The 18,072-nt window shown below is 48.1% G+C and overlaps 1 protein-coding gene across 2 annotated transcripts in view; it reads right to left on the reverse strand.

Moving 5' to 3' along the window:
• The window catches only part of CCNJL (cyclin J like), a 52,947-nt gene extending 37,096 nt beyond the window's left edge, over positions 1–15,851 (reverse strand). Inside the window, exons 1-2 of one of the 2 annotated variants that reach the window (XM_036103624.2) lie at positions 15,822–15,851; positions 14,931–15,045 (exon numbers count right to left, since the gene is read on the reverse strand). In XM_036103624.2, the coding sequence (XP_035959517.1) occupies positions 14,931–14,996 (66 nt within the window). In that variant the 5' untranslated portion in view covers positions 14,997–15,045; positions 15,822–15,851. Of the gene's footprint in view, positions 1–14,930; positions 15,046–15,436; positions 15,599–15,821 lie in introns of those variants that run through there. The other variant, XM_036103623.2, reaches the window with a different exon arrangement.
• Between the last annotated feature and the right edge of the window lie 2,221 nt (positions 15,852–18,072).

The following is an 18,072-nucleotide window of genomic DNA, read 5'->3' on the forward strand; positions in this document are numbered from 1 at the left end:
GTCCTCTCATCCTCCAATAAGCCCACAAGGTGGGGATTATCAGCATCCCAGTATTCCAGACGAGGACAGCTCAGAGAGGCGATGGAATTTGCTTAAGGTCACCTAGCTAATAAGTGATAGATCTGAATCTGGCCTTTCTGACTCCATGCTCATAACACGGTTTTGTGGCTTCCATGGGATAGTTTAGGTTTGTGTTTTCCTTCCAAAGTGATGTTATCTTTAACCGATTATAAGATATCTTATTACTATAGAAATTTTAGAAAACACAGATATGAATACAAAGAAAATTAAATTCACTAGCAATCCCACCACTGAGAGAGAAGTGTGAGCATGTACACAGTGTTGATTCTCTGCACACATGCCCCCCCCCACTTCTGTCTCTCATTGTGCTATCGCCCTACGGACAACTGTTAACTCCATCTGGGCTCTCCATCCCAGCCCTCACCCTGCCAAGGTGGGCCCAGTCAGTGGTACCACCCCAGGACTGGCCGGTACCCAGAAAACCGAGGCCACACTGCAGGTTAGTGGCAAATCCTGGACCTGGACATCAGAGGAACTGGCTGGGCCTGGGGTGTGATGCTGCGTTGAGTGTGACAACCACTTCATAAATGGCCAAGGTCAGAGCGGGGCTGAGGGGTTCTCCCACACCGGCCACTGACTGAAAACCACACTGGTCTCCTCTGTGCTGCCCGCCATGCTCATCCTCAGTGCTGCCAACCACTGCCTCCCTAGGGAGGCTGGGCCTCCAGGCACTGGGCCAGCTGGTTGAGAAACAGCTTGAGGGATCGTGTCTGCCTGAGAACAAAGGGTAGCAAGACAGGAAGAAACACCATGTGTAACCAAGGTGACCAACAGGAAGTGGAGACTTGCAAATTGAAAGGGAAAAAGAAAGGGGAGGGGGGTAGGCTGGTTCTTCAGAGGCCTCAGGAGTGCACACCACTGACCTAGGAGGACCTAGGAGGCCCTGTGAGGCCCGAGGATCACCCTCCTTCCCCTCTCTGCCCCAATTGCTTCATAAAGCCCTGGGAGGTATTTTCGGTAAAGAACCAACATCTCTGCAAGAAAACTATTTCAACACCCTCGAGAGGGTGGCTTGCGGCACACAGAGCCGGTGACATCCCCTCCTGCTGACCTCCGGCCTGTAGCTTCCTGCCAGCAGACAGAAAGGTCATGCCAAGCCACCGCATCTCTCACGGGCCCTCTGAACTCAGGAAAGGGTCAGCTCCGGACACACCACCTCATTCCCAGGAGCCAGAGCCTCTGCCCTCCAGAGCAGACTGTGACAGGCCCGGCCACGGCTGCTGGGCACCCAGCTGTGGCCAAAGACATGTGTGCCCACCTCTCCATGGTCCCTCTCCCACTCCAGCCCCCGGGACCTCCCAACACCCCCACAACACTCGTGGCCTTTTTATAAAATGTCCCCTAGGTTCGTTCTTCATTTCGGCAGCTTCCGGATATGACCACATCCCTCACACCTTCTCAACTGGGGGTGCCCCTCATTCTCCCACACCCTCCATTATCTAGGTGCAGGGGCAGTTCTCTGTAACAGGTCCAACCCTTGGATCTCTCTACCTTCCCTCCTGGGTCACCATTCCTAAGCGGTGGCCTCAACAGCTCTTCATGTGACACTTCCAGATCCTGTCCCCGATTTCCAGATTCCTTCTGATGGATCCTCCTGGGCACCCTGGCCCTACCAGCCTGAAACAGGTGAGCAGGGTGAGCACTACCACTAGTCCTGAGTCGCTCTGCTGGGACGCCATTCCCCCGTTGATCTACTGTCCAGGGTTTCTGCCACTGTGGTCAGCTGATCACAGGCATTGGGATCTTCTGAGAATTCACAGAAAAATGGAGGCTTCCCCCTGCACTGACTTGGATAACGTCTCCCCAAAATCCCTATCTACCCACAACCTCAGAATGTGACCTTTTTTGGGAAATAGGGTCTTTACAGATGTGATCAAGTGAGGACAGGTTGTACTGGATTGGGGGGGCTCATAACCAATGACTGGTGTCCCCATGAGGACAGAAAACAGAGACACACAGACATACAGAGGAAAGACTAGGCAGAGACGGATACAGGAGGAAGACCAGGTGAATATGGAGACTGAGAAAGGACCAATGCAGCTACAAGCCAAGGAGCACCAAGGAAGAGGCAAGGAAGGATCCTCCCTGAGAACCTCTGGAAGGAGCACAGAGCTGCAGACACCTTGATTCTGAACTTCTAGCCTCCAGAACTGTGAGAGAATAAAATTCTACTGTTTCCAGTCTGAGGCAGCCCTCGTGGTCTACTGCATTCCCCATTTCCAGCCTTACTCTCTGAGACTTCCTGGGGACGCAGCTGGGCGCCCATCTGGGCTTTACGTGCGCTTCGTTTGAGCCTGACGCTTGACCACATGCTCCATGAAGGTAGAGAACTTGGTTGTGTTCACCACTTCTACTCCCAGCAGCTCGTAGTGCTTGGCTTGTGGCGGGCTTTAAAAAATATACGTTGAACGCTAAGAATGAACGCGCACCGATGTTTAAGAACTGCCAGTGTCTTGGTCAGGACAATTAACTTGTCTTTTTTAAATTTTATTTATTCATGTTTCAGAGAGAGAGAGAGAGCACAAGCAGGGGGAGCGGCAGCAGAGGGAGAAGCAGGCTCCCTGATGCGGGGCTCAATCCCAGGACCCTGGGATCATGACCTGAGCTGAAGGCAGACGCTTAACCGACTGAGCCACCCAGGTGCCCCAACTTGTCTTTTTTTAAAGCAACAATAATAATCAATGAGATAATAATGAGATAATGTGCGCCAAGCATTTAACAGCGTCTGGCCTATTGTAGGCGCCCAATACACATCAACTCCCTTAAGTGAATGGAAGTATTTAAAGAGGAAACAGAAACTAGCACATGCTAGGAGGAGCTTTCTAAGAACCATGTTCACTGTGAAAAAAGCCAATCGTGCTCAGCAATGGAAAATTACTTTGTTCCAACTAGTAAGAAACTTGAAACCCTTCCCTCCTTTTGTTAACTGGTCCTTTGACTCTATTTCCTAAAACTCTCAAGTCTCCCCACTTTCTGCCCTAGTTCAGATGCCATTTCTTTGGATCACCACCAACGCTGAAGGCAGAGGTCTCCAAGGCCAAGGCCACTTCCCAGTGATCCAGCATTCCCTCCTCCTAGTACTCCGCGTGCTCGCGGGACACGCGCACACCTCTGGGAGCCCCGCATCCCCAGAGCCAGTGCTCCTGGTCCCTCTCCTCCCCTCCCCTACTCACCAGACCGCCCTTGGCAGGTCCCCGAGTGGCCATCACGCACTGCCCTGGGCCCTGGGAGATGAACTTCGTCCACACCTCTCTCTGCCTAGCAAGCTTCTGCTTATCCTCTGAACCCAGCCCAAACCGCACCTCCTCTTTGAAGCTGTTCACACATCTCTAGGCAACGAGGTATCACCATCTGCACAGTAGTTAACAATGTGAGCTTTGGAGCCAGGTTGCCGCCTTCAAATCCTGGCTTTGCCGTCTTCTTAGCAGTATGGCCTTAGGTAAGTCATTTAACTACCTAAACTTAAGGATGTCTCACCTGTAAAATGGGGATAATTATAGTACACGCTAGAGGGGGTTGCCTGAGGACTTGGATCGTCAAGGGAAGGTTTGTCAAGCAAACACCCATTAATGTACAGTAATGTGGACTATCGTGCTTGAGTGCACACTCCCTGGCAGAGCCCCCCATAGGTCTACAGGTTATACTTGGGGCTCAGTGAGTGCTGGATAAAGAGGCTGTCTGCCAATGAGGCCACGGAGATGGTCCAAGGAAATAAGCCAGAATTCTGCCTTCCCCAGACTCACGGTGTAGAAAGGTTGCCTGTGGCCCCTAGGCTTCCTCCTTTCTCACCAGAATGCTAAAATCCCTTCCTCCCCAAACAGGCCTCCAGGGAAGTTCCCGACACCTGGGAAGATGTTCCTAGTGGTCTGACAAAAGTGCCCCCCAAAACCACTTCATGGCCAATCTCAAAAGTAACCATGCAAAATAAACCCTGAAGTGTTAAGGGATAATGGGGTATGATGCCTGCAACTCGGTTCCAGAGAAAAAACGAATAAAGATGGAAGAAGAGAACGATAAGGTGCATGTGTTAAAATGTTCCCGATTGCTGTACCGTGCTGGCAACTCTTCTGTAAGTTTGGTATTATTTCAAAACAGAAAGTGAGCACAAAAGGAGAGACTACCAAGAGATATGAACTCAGAGCCAACAGCTTTATACCACTAGCCCCCGCATTCTCACGTCGCTCAAGGGCAAGTTCGTGTTGCACCATCACTGACTTCAAGGCTGGCTGCAATTCTCCTGCCTGTCCTAAGTCAGACTCTGGCCAGCAGATCGCATGGTTTTAAAGCCCAGCTCTCTCACTTAAGAGGGAAGCCCTGGCTGAGCATTTAAGCTCTCAGAGGCCCTTTCTCTACCAGCAGGATGGATTCCTGGGAGCCATGCTTACCTACCCCATAAGCCTGTTTCAACAGCGAAGTCCAGGAAGGCAACGTGTGGGCTGTAGGGCACGGACTCCAGATAAGGTGTCCGTGATGTGCAGCAGTCACTCTGCTGGAACTGAAGAGACACAGCCCCAGCCTGCCCTCACGGGCCTGCCCTTTACAGGGGTTAAGCCAGTTCTAAATCGAATATTCCCTTTAAGAACTGTATAATTACAAATCGTGCTAAGCGCTGAAGGAATAACATGGGGTGGTCTGAGAAGGTAACAAGGGGCCCAGGCCTGACCTTGTCTGGGAGTCAGGGAAGGCTTCTCTGAGGAGGTGATGTCTGAGCTGACAGCTCAACAGCAGGTTACAGCATATTAAAATCCCACAAGAGCAGGGAAGTATAGAAAACAAATTGTGAACCATGTACTCAAGTTAAATGATCCCATGAGGAAGTAACAGGCCAAATCAAGGGTAGGGGACATTTATCAGAACAAATGACCTGGTTTCTCCAAAAGGCAACATTATGGGAAAAAAAATGTTTTTAAGGGAACGGGGGCGGGCAGGGAGACCATCATGGAATAAAAAACTTAAGAGTAATTTTTTAAAAAAAGATTATTTTTGGGGGGTGGGTTGGGAGAGGGAGAGAGAATCCCAAGCAGACTCACCATTGAGTGCAGAGCCCAATGCGGGGGTTGATCCCACAACCCCAAGATCATGACCTGAGCCAAAATCAAGAGTCAGACGCTCAATCGACTGAGCCACCCAGGCGCCCCCAAGAGTAATTTTTTAAGAAATGTAATATGTGGACTTTATCTGGATAATGTTTTGAATAAACCAACTATTTTTGAAGCACATGGACAAACTAAACATGGACTGGACAACAATAAATATTAATGAATTGTTGTTAATTTTGTTAGGTGTGATAATGGCATAGTTGTTACATTAAAAAACAGTCTGTTAGCAGATATTTATAGGTAAAATGATACGCTGTCTGGGGAACAGATGAAATTGGTACTAAGCTCGGTGGAGGGTACATGGGATTCATTTTACTATTCTCTCTACTTTTGTGTATCTTTAAAAATCTCTATCATAAAAAGTTAAAACAAACTGAGGTACACTCCAGAGTCAGACATGCTCTGAGTTGTCTGGGTTTTTCACAATGACCAGAAAAATCGGCAGTCATTATGTGCCAAGCTGTCTTCCACAACATCACATCTAATGGGTCCCCCACAGCAAAACCAATTCCCTTCTGATGGGCATTTAGGTTCTTTCCAACTTTTCCTTACAGTCATTGAATCTAGTTCCTGGTGCTTCTCTTCTAATGACCCTCCCCTCCCATTCTTGTTCCCCCAGCCCACCCACCCAAGTCACTGGATGGTCATTTCTGGACTGAGTAGCTCGTGGTACCAGTGTGGTTGTCTGTAACCCAAAGAACGCCCAGGCTCTTGCCTCGCCTGCCCCTGTGACCTCCAAGGGAGCCAATGCCTCCGGACAATGCAAATCTGGAAGGATTCAGTTTCTAAGGAAGTGCCACCTGGGGTCGGGAGCAACACACCGAGGGGGCACTGGGAGTTTTCTGGCCAGGGCGGGAGATTACCTCAACAGCACTCTCCCAGCCTGACATGCGTCCCAGGCCGGTTCCCTGCTGCAGATGGGGCTCCCCAGGTCCTGGGAGATATTCAGAGTTCCCTTCCCATTCCCCTCCAGCCTCCAGTGCTTTTCCCACCCTGGGTTCCCATCCCTTTCAAACACAGCCAGGAGACACCACTTTGACCTATCCAAAGGGCACTGATTTTTTTTAAAAAAAGCAATACCTTGGTCTTGCAAAGCTGTTGGGAAGCAGGCACTCTCCCACACCACTGGTGGAAGTGCAAACAGATGCAACCTTTTGGGAATTTATTAACTGGTGATAGGCAAAATTCTCAAAATTTTACCCTATGACCGACAATTTTATTTTAGGAATTTATTCTCACGGCCATATGCACAGACAAACTAGGATCACCACCATGGTGCAATTTATAATCAAACGGTCCACTAGAAATGCCTCAAAGGACAAGCGAGAAATGGATGAAAGAGTTGTGTTGTATACATAAACAAATGGAGTATTACTCAGCAGGAAAAAAATAAACTCCTCATAGACACAACAACACAGATGAATCTCACATTATGCTAAATAGAAAAAGGCAGACAGAAAACAGTACGTGCAGGTGACTCCATTTATATGAAACTCCAAGAAAGATAAATACAATCCACAAATAGCAGATCACTGCCTGGGGCTGGGAGCAGGACAGAGTGAGTGACTGAGGAGGGGCACAGGGGAGCTTTCTAGGTTGATGGCAGTGTTCTATATCTTTTTTTTTTTTTTAAGATTTTTTTTTCAAGCTTATTTATTTAAACAATCTCTGTACCTAATGTGGGGCTCGAACTCATGACTCGGAGATCAAGAGCCATGTGCTCTACCAACTGAGCTAGCTAGGTGCTCTGGCAATGTTCTGTATCTGGAATATGGTGGTAGTTACATGAGTGCATACATTTATCAAAACTCACTGTGCACTGTAAACTGAATGCACACTTAAGATCTGTACATTGCACTATAGATTACAACTCAATTTTAAAAAATGAATAAGCAGCTCCACCTAAATATCCAACAAGGAGATGAGCCAACCAAATCCTGGTGTATCCACACAATAAAACATGATGCATGGCATTGTAGAAAAATAGTTAATGACATAGTTATTTTGTATATAGGGTTATGAAAGAAAAAAATTAAGTTACAGAACTATAGTATACTACAATGGCATTTTATAAGATAAAATATATATTTTTAGATAAAAAATGGCCAAAAAGAAATATCCCATCCATTTATTCAATAAAAATTTATCCAGCATCTACTATATTCCTTCATAGTTACAATGAGCAGAAAAGACAAAAAAACCCCAAACCCTTCTGGTCACAGAACCCTTCTGTTCACTGGTTTCACAGAAAATATTTAAATTATTAAAAATACACATTAAAAAAATCAAATGGTACAAGAAAGTGTAAATTTTACTACACTTGTGTTAGAACACACACACATACGTGTGTTTGTTTATGCATAGAATAACTCTGGAAATATTGACAAGAAGCTGGGATCAGTGGTACCTTTTAGAAAGGGTAAATGGAATGGAACTAGGGGAATGGAACAGGGTGGAAGGAGGCCTATTCACTATCTACCACCTCCCCTTTTTAAAGATTTTATTTATTTGAGACAGAGAGTGTGACAGCGAGAGAGAGAATATGAGCAGGGGGATGGGAAGAGGGAGAGAGAAGCAGACTCCCTGCTGAGTAGGGCTCGATCCCAGGACCCCAGGATCATGACCTGAGCTGAAGACAGATGCTCAACCGACTGAGCCACCCAGGCGCCCCACTATCTACCCCTTTATATAGCTTAGTTTTTGTTACCATGTTCTCATATTACTTATACTAAATTAGCACAATCGCTTGTTTCTAATTTTTTTTTGCTAGTGTCCAATAACCAGGAATTGGGTGCAGAAGAATGATACAGAAATGTGTGCATGATAAACTATGAAATGAACAGAGTGTTTCGACTCAAGATATTTTCCTTTTTTACTAAAAAAACAAAACACAGAAGACAAAATAAAAATGTATCATGATGACATGCACACAAAGGAAGAGAAGAACCTAACCCAAAATATCATTACTTCCAAGTGCTGGGACTGTAGGAGGAATTTTACTTTCTTCTGTTTGCTTGTATTTATTTTTGTAGTCTCCTAAACAAACACACAAGCAAAAAAAAAAAAACCCAAAAACCCTACCCCACCCTGTGTGTGTGTGTGTTTGTGTGTGTGTGTACGTTTAATAACTTAAAAAAAACAAAAAGAGAGAAAACAGCAGACCCACAGTGTCACCTCTTTCTGCCAGGTGCTCAGATACACCAGAGAATCGTTGGCTACACTCCCTTTACCCAAGGGGCTGTGTGGTTTAGGAAGACAAAGAACAAGTCAAGGGTAGAGGCACGGGGCCAGATCAAAGCTTTAAACATCCTCCCCTCACTTGGCACAGGCTTCCCCAGTCAACTGGGGTACCCGCCAGCCCCCTGCCCTCCCCCAAAATCCAGAGGCCCCAAAAGCTGACCGAGTACATCCATACCCATGTATTTTCTCCTGGGACACCCGGGAGGCAGGTGGTGGCGGGGATCACACCATCCTAATGTGCAGACGAAAGGAAGGCTCTAAGGCAATTTGCTTCGTCCACAGGTAAGGTGCATGAGACCAAGTCTCAGGTGAGTGTTGTGGGCACACTGAGAGCTTCTGTTGTCTAAGACCAGAGGGGCTCATGAGAAAACACCCAATTCTGATTCAGTTTTGTCCCCAGCTCCCTTCAGAATACAGGTAGGGGTCCTGGAGTCAAGGAGTCTCAAAGCTGGATGCCACCATGATGACGTCTCATCCAGGTCCCCCACCCCATTTCTCAATCCGTCTTCCATCCTCTCTATACAACCCCAGGGGGCAGCCCCATCATCTGTGCCAACAGGACTGCAGGAAACCCTGCTTATACTAAAAGCCTCACCTTCCCCTCCAGGAAGGGCCCTGAGGGCCCGCAACTTAGGGTCTCCCTTGAAGACCACAACCATAAGGCAGCCCTGTCGGTGGATAAGGGTTTGTCAAAACCAGCCATTGGGGTCTGATAGGCTTAAATGACAGATTTCTGGAACTAAGCTGGGCAGACACGTCCTGTGGCCAGTATCTAGAACATTTTCTTATTGGTAGATCCAGTTTGGTCTCATGATTTGGGAAGAACTGTCCCCTGGGTGTGCAGAAACCCAAAAGGGGAGGAGAACAGAAAAACCAGTTAGGGCTCGATCCAGGCAAACTGGGAGCATGGACTTGGATCAACACTTTCTATAAAGAGTCAAATGGTCAGCCTTGCAGTGAGGAAGTTTAAGGAATTTAGGGAGAAGAGTGAGACGAAAAAAACACTGATATTGGAAGAGACAAATAAAAGGACGTGAAAGCTTTGGAAGCCACTAGAAAATGATGTGGCTTTAACCCAGGGGCAGGGGACCGAGCTGGGGTGAGATTCTACCACCTCCAGCTGTCAGAGTTCGGGTAAGAGAAGGCCTGGAGGTGTCCCTCCCCTGCCCTGACAGGTTAGAACACCATCACGTCCACCCCAGGGACACACGACAGCGGAGGCCAAATCGCTTCAGGGTGAGAAGCACCACACACAGCTGAGGTGCCAGGACCAAATAAGGAAGGCCCTTCCAAAGCCCAGAGCAAGGCCAGAGCCTGGGACTGCTAGCTGCTCAGGGTGGTGTAAAGAAAACCCAACTTGGAGAGTCATCGTAACACGGACTGAAACCCAGAGCCTACAGTACCACGATGGTACAGCCTTGATGGTCCCCTGCCACAGATCTCCAATCCTCGTTAAAATGGGTGTTTTTGCAAATGAATTTATGTTCAAGCTCTGATACAATGATCTGTTTGCTCTCAACAGTTACACCCTCTGAGTCTTGTAGTCTCCCATCTGTGTAACAAGGTCAATGCCAGCATTAGGGGTCAATGCATGGGGCGGGGGGCATGCTCGGCACACCGCCTGAAACAGTAAGTGCTCAATCAACAGTACCTGCCAACGTTATCATCACTAAATGTCATTTTTGTTGATGGTGTGTAGGAAGATCTTTGTATAAATTCAGTCACAAATCAGTAAAATGTCCTCTATCAGTCTACTGGTTCAAGAAACGTGGTCTCACACAGGTAAAGTTCTCTGAGTGTGCAAAGAAAGGAAGCTTCAGGAAGGAGGCTGATTGCCCTGCAGATCTCGGCAGGCCAAGAAGACCTCCGAGATATCACATGACCCCGATCCTAGGATGAGGTGAACAGGATGAAGGAGGGAGCCTCTGACACGCAGGCTCCCCAGGGCCCCGGAAGATAGAGCTACCAGATCATGCCAAGTAGGGCTTATCAACATGGCTTTGGGAGGGTGGGGTCTTAAATTTTAAACTTATTTTAAAGCTAATTTTTTTTTTAAAGATTTTGTTTATTTATTTGACAGAGAGAGACACAGCGAGAAAGGGAACACAGGCAGGGGGAGTGGGAGAGGGAGAAGCAGGCTTCCCTTGGAGCAGGGAGCCCGATGCGGGGCTCGATCCCAGGACCCTGGGATCATGACCTGAGCCGAAGGCAGACGCTTAATGACTGAGCCACCCAGGCGCCCCATTTAAAGCTAATTTTAAACTTAAGGTGGGTTCCTCTTTTGGGGGAAAAAGAAAAGGTGGCTCTCAGTTTGTTTTTTTTTAAAGATTTTATTTATTTATTTGAGAGTGAGAGAGAGAGCACAAGCAGGGAGCCCAACGCGGGACTCGATCCCAGGACCTCAAGATCATGACCTGAGCCAAAGGCAGACGCTTAACCAACTGAGCCACCCAGGCACCCCAGGTTTTAATGGGCTCTCAGCTTTAATCTGGATACTCATGGGGACATACACCTGGTAATGGGGAAATATCACCAACAGCCTCACTGTCGCCACTGGCCTGGTGAGGATCTGCTCCCCGCCTCATGTGCACTGAAGAAGTTCAAGGGCACAGGTGTTACAAACCTGACTCCCCCGTACTGGCTGGCAGCCCCACCCCCGGGAGGAAGTAGTTGAGAGAAAGGGATTCTAGGTCAGTTCCAGCAGAGGCAAGGCCAGGAAGGATGATGAAGGCAGCAATTTAAGGCTGAGCATGGGATAAAAGTAGCCCGAGAGAGAGACATTCCTCCAGAGCGATGTGGGCGGGAGGAAGGTTCCATTCTCCCCATCACAGTCAGGATGCTTTAGGCTAGCTGCTTAGAATTTGCTGACAGTGTCTAGCTGCTGGGTCCCAGGGACGTGACTTTTGGCAAACTGATGCCTTTCTCAGCCTCAACCCCCTACCATCCAATAGCCCAATGGGATAATGATGCCTTTCTTAATAAGGATTACCTGTCAGACTTAATGAAGCCTTCCGAGGGTAGTCACAAACCCCAAGCCTTACTCTGACCACACACTACATGAAAGTGACTGTTGGTTTCACATTCGGCCTCATATTTAACAATCATTAAGTGGAAAGGCACAATGCCTGTCACGTGACATGTCTCCCACAGTTCTCAGGTCCTCAGTCACTCCTAACATTCCTATAAAATCCCCCCCCGGTTACAGAAGAAGAAACTAAAGGAGATCATTCTTCTCACAACTCCGCTCAGATCGGAGAGGCTCTATTCTGGACACTCACACCTGGCACTGAATAAGACTGACACTGGCCGATTCTTGCAGAGCATACGTTCTAGCAGAGGGGAAAAGATCATCAACAGGAAATAAATCCAGATACTGGTGAATACTATAAAGAAAACAAAACAGGATGATATGATGGAGAGACACAGAGGAATAGTAACAGAGGAATGCAGACTTCAAATAGAGGGAGCAGCCAGTGCAAAGGCCCTGAGACACAAAATAAGCTTGACTCATTCAAGGAAGAGAAAGGAGTCGGGAGCCTGCTTCTCCCTCTGACCCTATCCCCTCTCATGCTGTTTCTCTCTCTCTCTCAAATAAATAAATAAATAAAATCTTAAAAAAAAAAAAAAAAAAAGGAAGAGAAAGGAGGTCAGTGTGGGAAGGAGTGGGAGAAAAGGTAGGAGAGCAGGCCCGGGCCCACTGTGTCAGGTCCTACAGGCAGAGGTAATTGTGAGTGCAGTGGGAGGACACTGGAGGTCGTTAGGCAGGGAACTGACACGATCTAAGTTCTGGTGCTAGTGGGAAGAATGGACAACGGCGGCCAGGTTCAAAGTTTAGAGAGATTAAACACGCGGCTTGGAGTCTGACCGCCGTAACTAGTCTGCATCCAACACCACAGTTCACTTCCAGTGTCACATTTTACACACGAATAGTATAACACTATTCTGGAATCACACATCTGACAAAGTGGGGCTCCCGTTATCTCTGTGGCTCCAGCCTTGCTTCCTGCATCAATCCAGGGAGCAGAACCACTCCTGGTTCAATGACTGACAATTCAACAGCACACATGCAAACATGCTCTGTGTTCATCTGGCAACATTTGACAAACAAGGAGGGTCGACTGTGTGCCAGACACTTGCAAAGTTGTCCTACAGGGTTAGAAATGTATTACTGGAATAGATGTTTACTAGAAAATTACTCTGGGGAAAATGAAAGGCCAGCCCTCATTCCTTAAGAAAGGTGAGGCTGGGCTGGATTCCCCCTAGTCCTCACTTTTCTCTGCACACTCTCCATAAAGCCAACTTGTCTTGAGGGGCATCTGCTTCTTTGAACAGAAAGAGGAAATAAAGCAGAAAAATAGTTAATATATTGGGAAGGCAGGACACTATAGCCAAAGGAACCTGAGATAAGACGCCGGGCATCACAGGGGACCCCGGGCATCAACCGCCGGGCGAGGTCTCTACTTCTAACCTGTAAAACCTGGGCCAACCTCCTCCCCCTGAGGTGGGCAGCCCGTAAGAAACTACCACGGATGGCACTGTGGTGTGGCTGAGGCACAGTCAGTGGGGGACTGCCTGCCCCTGCTGCCCTGAGTGGCTGGAACGCTTGGATAAAAGATGGGGGATTCTCAGGTACCTGAGCTCGTTCAGTTTCTACTGCTCTCAGAGAGCCTTCCCGCATGAAAGGGACAAATCAGGTCATAGTCATTGCTCCCGAGCTCTGAGCAGAACGGACAACACTCAAGCCTATGAGAACCAAGGAAGCCAAGTTTCCATGGCAGTTCTCTCTACTTCATTTAGCCACCACCCAAAAAAGAACCAAGCCTAGACTGCCTGGTCTGCTTTCTAACTGAACACCAAGACCTAGATTCCTTCTCTAGATGACCAGAACGGGCTGCATGTTGGCCATTCTGCTCCCCCGGGAGAGGACCAAAGGAAGCAGAAAAGAGCTATGGCCTGAGAAACCAATGCAAGACAGAGGTAGACTAGTAGGTACAGGAAAATAACAATAATAATACGGTTGGAAGACAGCTACTACCTGATGAGGGGAAAAAAACCCTGAAAAGCTGGTGACTTTTTAAGCAGAACTCCACAGACACTAGGTACAAATGCACTGGATGTGGGACCTGTCTGTGCAGGGACCCAAGTACCCCTTTAGGAAGGCCTCTCCCTCCCTGCATTGGGCTGAATAGTATCCACCCACGCCCCCAAATTCATGTCTACCTAGAATCTCTGAAGGTGACCCTATTTGGAAATAGGGTCTTTTCAGATGTAATTAGTTAAGATGAGACCATACTGGATTGAAGTAGAACTGGTGTTCTTATAAGGAGAGAAAACAAGACAGACACACAGATAGAACGCCCTGTGACAACCAACTCAAGAGTATGCAATGATGCATCTACAAGCCAAGGAACGCTAAGGATTAGGATGGCCCTGCCAACACCTTGATTTTAGACTTCTAGCCTCCAGAATTGTGAGAGAACACATTTCTTGTTTTAAGTCCCCTTGTCACAGCAGCCCTAGAAAACCAATACACAAGGGGCGCCTGGGTGGCTCAGTCGGTTAAGTGTCTGCCTTCTGCTCGGGTCATGATCATATGGTCCTCGGATCCAGCCCCGCATCAGGCTCCCTGTTCACATGGGAGCCTGCCTCTCCCTCTCCTCCTCCCCCTGCTCTCTCTCTCTCTCAAATAAATAAATAAATAAAATCTAAAAAAAAAAAAAAGGAAGGAAAACCAATACACTCTATTTCACACCTGTTTCCCAAACCACCCTTCCCAGTCTCAGCCCAGAAGCAGGAGGCAAGACACACAGGCCATGCCACCAACCTTCTTGGAGGTTCTACCTTCTCAGTGCCCATCAGCACTTCTCTCTTTAAGGTGAGCAGAGTGAGTGTAGGGATCACATATCAGCCGCCCCCAGAGGCAAACTGGCAGGGGACAGGGGAGTGTTTGTTTTTCCCCACATCCTCCCAGTTTTGTAGCCTCTCACTTAGACTAGTTAAATTTTATTCAGTCCCATCCCAGAGATTTTTTTTTGAGGGGAGCATAACTATATATTCCGTGTACTTTCATTTACCTAACATTTCTTTATATCGAGTCACAACTTTTTCTATCTTAAACTGCTACATCGTTACAGTCAATGAGAATCAGCATCATTTATCCTATGCAGAACTTGCTAGATATACATTTTTAAATTTCACATTAAAATAAATGCACAATCTTTTCTTTAATGTACTATTTAAAATCATCTCAGGTATCAATACTATGGGAAATACAGCTTTAAGTAGTACAGTGACTATCTCCGTTTAGCTGTCTGGGTTCCTAATAAGTAAAACCAGTTAAAGCTCTCCCAACCTCCAGTGTCTCCCCCACGACACTCCGGGAGAAGGGTAAGGGCAAGAAGAAGGCAAAGCGCCGGGAGTTTCGAGTACCTACGCGGGACGACCAGAGGACATCGAATCGAGACCCAATTAAATGCCCAGCCCCACGACCGCGGCCGGGGAGGAACTGACCTTCTCGCGAAGGGTGCAGTGGACGTCCGAGGCGACGCGCCCTTCCCACCACGGCTCATCCATCATCGGGTATGCAGCGCAGCGATCCGACGCTACCGGGCTCTCAGAGCGCACCCTGCGTGGACACCGCAACTTGAGCAGCCGCAGCACGCCCCCCGGCTCCGACCCCCGGCACCCTTACCCTCGCTCGTCCCCGGTTGGGGCCCGAACGGGCGCCCCTTCCTGCCCTGCTCGGCGGAGCTGATGGTCGTCTCCGGTCCCGGCAAGGGTGCGGTGCCCCTCTGCCCTCTGCTCGCGGGAGCCGGGGCGACCTGGAGCTGTGCAACAGCTTGCCGAATTTTTATCTTTCTTTTTGCAAAAGTTGCAGAGAAAGTTGTCCACTCCGCTAGGTCGCCCGAGGCTGGGGCTCCGGCAGCGGCCACCGGCTCGCCGTCCCCAACTCCTCCCCCGCCGCCCAGCCTTTGTCCTGCTCCCACATCCTGCCCTAGAGCCGGGGCCAAACTCACGCATCCCTCTTCGGGCGTGGGGGGCTGCGGGCGCCAGGCCCCTATCAGAGCCGAGCCGGCGGTGCCCTCGGGTGCCTGCACGCGTCTGGGCGAACGAGCGGGGCGCTCCACGCTCTCGACGGCCGCTTCCGCAGCCCCGCTCGCCCCCGCCGCCGCCGCCGCAGCGCCCTGTGTGCGCTCGGGTCCCGCCGCGGCTCGCAGCCTCCCGGCCGCCGGGGGCCTCCCTCCCTCGCTGGGGGAATTGGGGCCCGGGCGTCGCGCATGCGCCGCCGGCCCGCACCCCGCGGGGCGGGGGGCTGGGAATTGGAGTCTTTTCTTTCACCAGTGCTGGCTCCGCTTCCTGCCCGCCCTCCTCCCCCGCCTGGGTGGAAAAGCTTCCTCTCACCTTCGCGGAGACTCTGGGTGGCCTCCTGGGCGCCTCGCGGGCTTGCGCCGGGAGCGCAGGGACCGCAGCGCCACCTGCGCGCACCACGCGTGAAACGCGCGGGCAGGATGCCCCCAGAAAGTTCTGTCTCCCGCGTGCGCTGCTGTAGCCAATCTTACGTAGGTTTCACCTGTTTTTCCTTTCTTTCTTTCTTTTTTTTAAACTTGTCCTGCTATGGGGAGGTAGATTTCCAAACGGACAGTTCCCACGAAAGCTCGAGAAAAGCCACTCTTGGTTATCCACGAGTCCTTCATTCTAAAGGAGGATCAGTAAGTGAACTGGTATTTATTGTGTTCCCGCAGAGTGTAGATCTCCTCTTAGGTTAGAGGAAAACCCGTCTTTTGGAAGGGTCCGGTGGCTGGAAAGTATTGTCATTTTAATTCAGCTGATTGTTTTTGGAAAGGCACTCCCTTGAATCAGCTGGTCTATTGGCACATCAGTGGGCTGTCCTCTTGGCTGATTGGGTTTTTTTGTGGTACTTCTGGAGAGTCACAGATCTGTTTCCAATCCACCTACAAACTGGATGATTTTTGCCAAGTTCCTCACACGCTCTAAGCCTGGGAACCTTCTTGTATAAAATGGGAACAAAAATTGCAGCAGCCTGCTGGAGATATTGTATTATTAAATAAGATAATTCGTGTAAAAGAATAATCGCCATGTCAGGTGTACAAAGAACACTCAATAAATAGCCACGACTAAAGAGCCTTTAGTTTCTGACCGATTTCCTGCAAGCACATACCCACCTGGAAAAAAATTTTTAAGTCAGCTTTGATAAGCTTCAATTGGAGCTTAAAGAGCAGTTTTAATGTAATATATATATACATACATGCATACATATACTCTTGTAAAAGTGTAAAATACCTAGGAATAAACTTACTGTTAAGTGCAGGCTCTTAATGAAGAAATTACAAAAGTTGAAACATAATAAGAAAGGCTTGAAGAAATAGAAGGAGGTGAAAATACCAACTTTACTCAAATTAATTTTTTTTAAGTGGGCTCCATGCCCAGCGTGGAGCCAACTGTGGGGCTTGAACTCAGAACCTTGAAATGAAGGCCTGGGCTGAGATCATGAGTCTGATGCTCAAGCAACTGAACCACCCAGGCACCCCTCAAATTAGCTCTTTTAATAAAATTCTAATGATTGCAGATAGATAGGGGTGGGTGAGGGATGACACATAACACTTTTTCTAACACTCAAATGGAAGAATATCTGTGAGAAAACGTAAGCTTTTTATATTTTAAGCATGGAGGATAGACCTGCGTTACCAAATCTTAGAACATATTGCCAAGCTGTAATTATAATAGTGTGGTGTTGATACAACAATGGATGGATAAGCATCAGTGGGGTAATTGAAGCCTAGATACGTATACAAGATACTTAAATATTAACCTTAGGATCAATGTGGCATTTCACTTTTGTGGGAAAAAGGATAATTTCTTCAATAATTTAGGCTGGGGAAATTAGTTAATTGAAGGAAAAAACCCTAGAGATTTATTTATTTATTTATTTAAAGATTTTTATATATTTATTTGACAGAGAGAGACACAGCGAGAGAGGGAACACAAGCAGGGGGAGTGGGAGAGGGAGAAGCAGGCTTTCCGCTGAGCAGGGAGCCTGATGTGGGGCTCGATCCCAGGACCCTGGGATCATGACCTGAGCTGAAGGCAGACGCTTAGTGACTGAGCCACTCAGGTGCCCCTAGAGATTTATTTAAACCATCACCAAAATAAACATAACAACCTGTGAAATGACAAAACTAAAACAATTTAGTAACAAGTTTGATGTCCTTTATTCAAGGGAAGACAGTCCATGGATTGGGGGAATACAGTGCCTCACCAGCAGTGGAGTGGTCTTCCAGAGAGATTTTGGGCAAGAGCAAGTTTTACAGAATGTTAGAAAAGGTGATACAGAAGCAGGGCATGATTGGCTAGGTAGGAGGTTGGGGATTTCCTTATAAGGCTAGCAGGTCCTATTTTTCTAAGGTAAGGTAAACTAGCTAAAGCTAATTTGGAGATTCGTGATTGGTGTATGTTAGGTTTCCTTGCCAGGTGTTTCTAGAAAAGCACAGTCTGACTTAGGTTTAGATTTGTGATGTGAGACAGGTCACTAGGGTGGCTTCCATTTTATGGGTCCCTATCTATAAATTAGCTTTATCAAGCCCAAAGAACTACAAACAACAACAACAAAATTATAAGTCAATTAAGAGAAAAC

Source organism: Halichoerus grypus, chromosome 2 (genome assembly GCF_964656455.1).
Source record: "Halichoerus grypus chromosome 2, mHalGry1.hap1.1, whole genome shotgun sequence".
NCBI lineage: Eukaryota > Metazoa > Chordata > Mammalia > Carnivora > Phocidae > Halichoerus > Halichoerus grypus.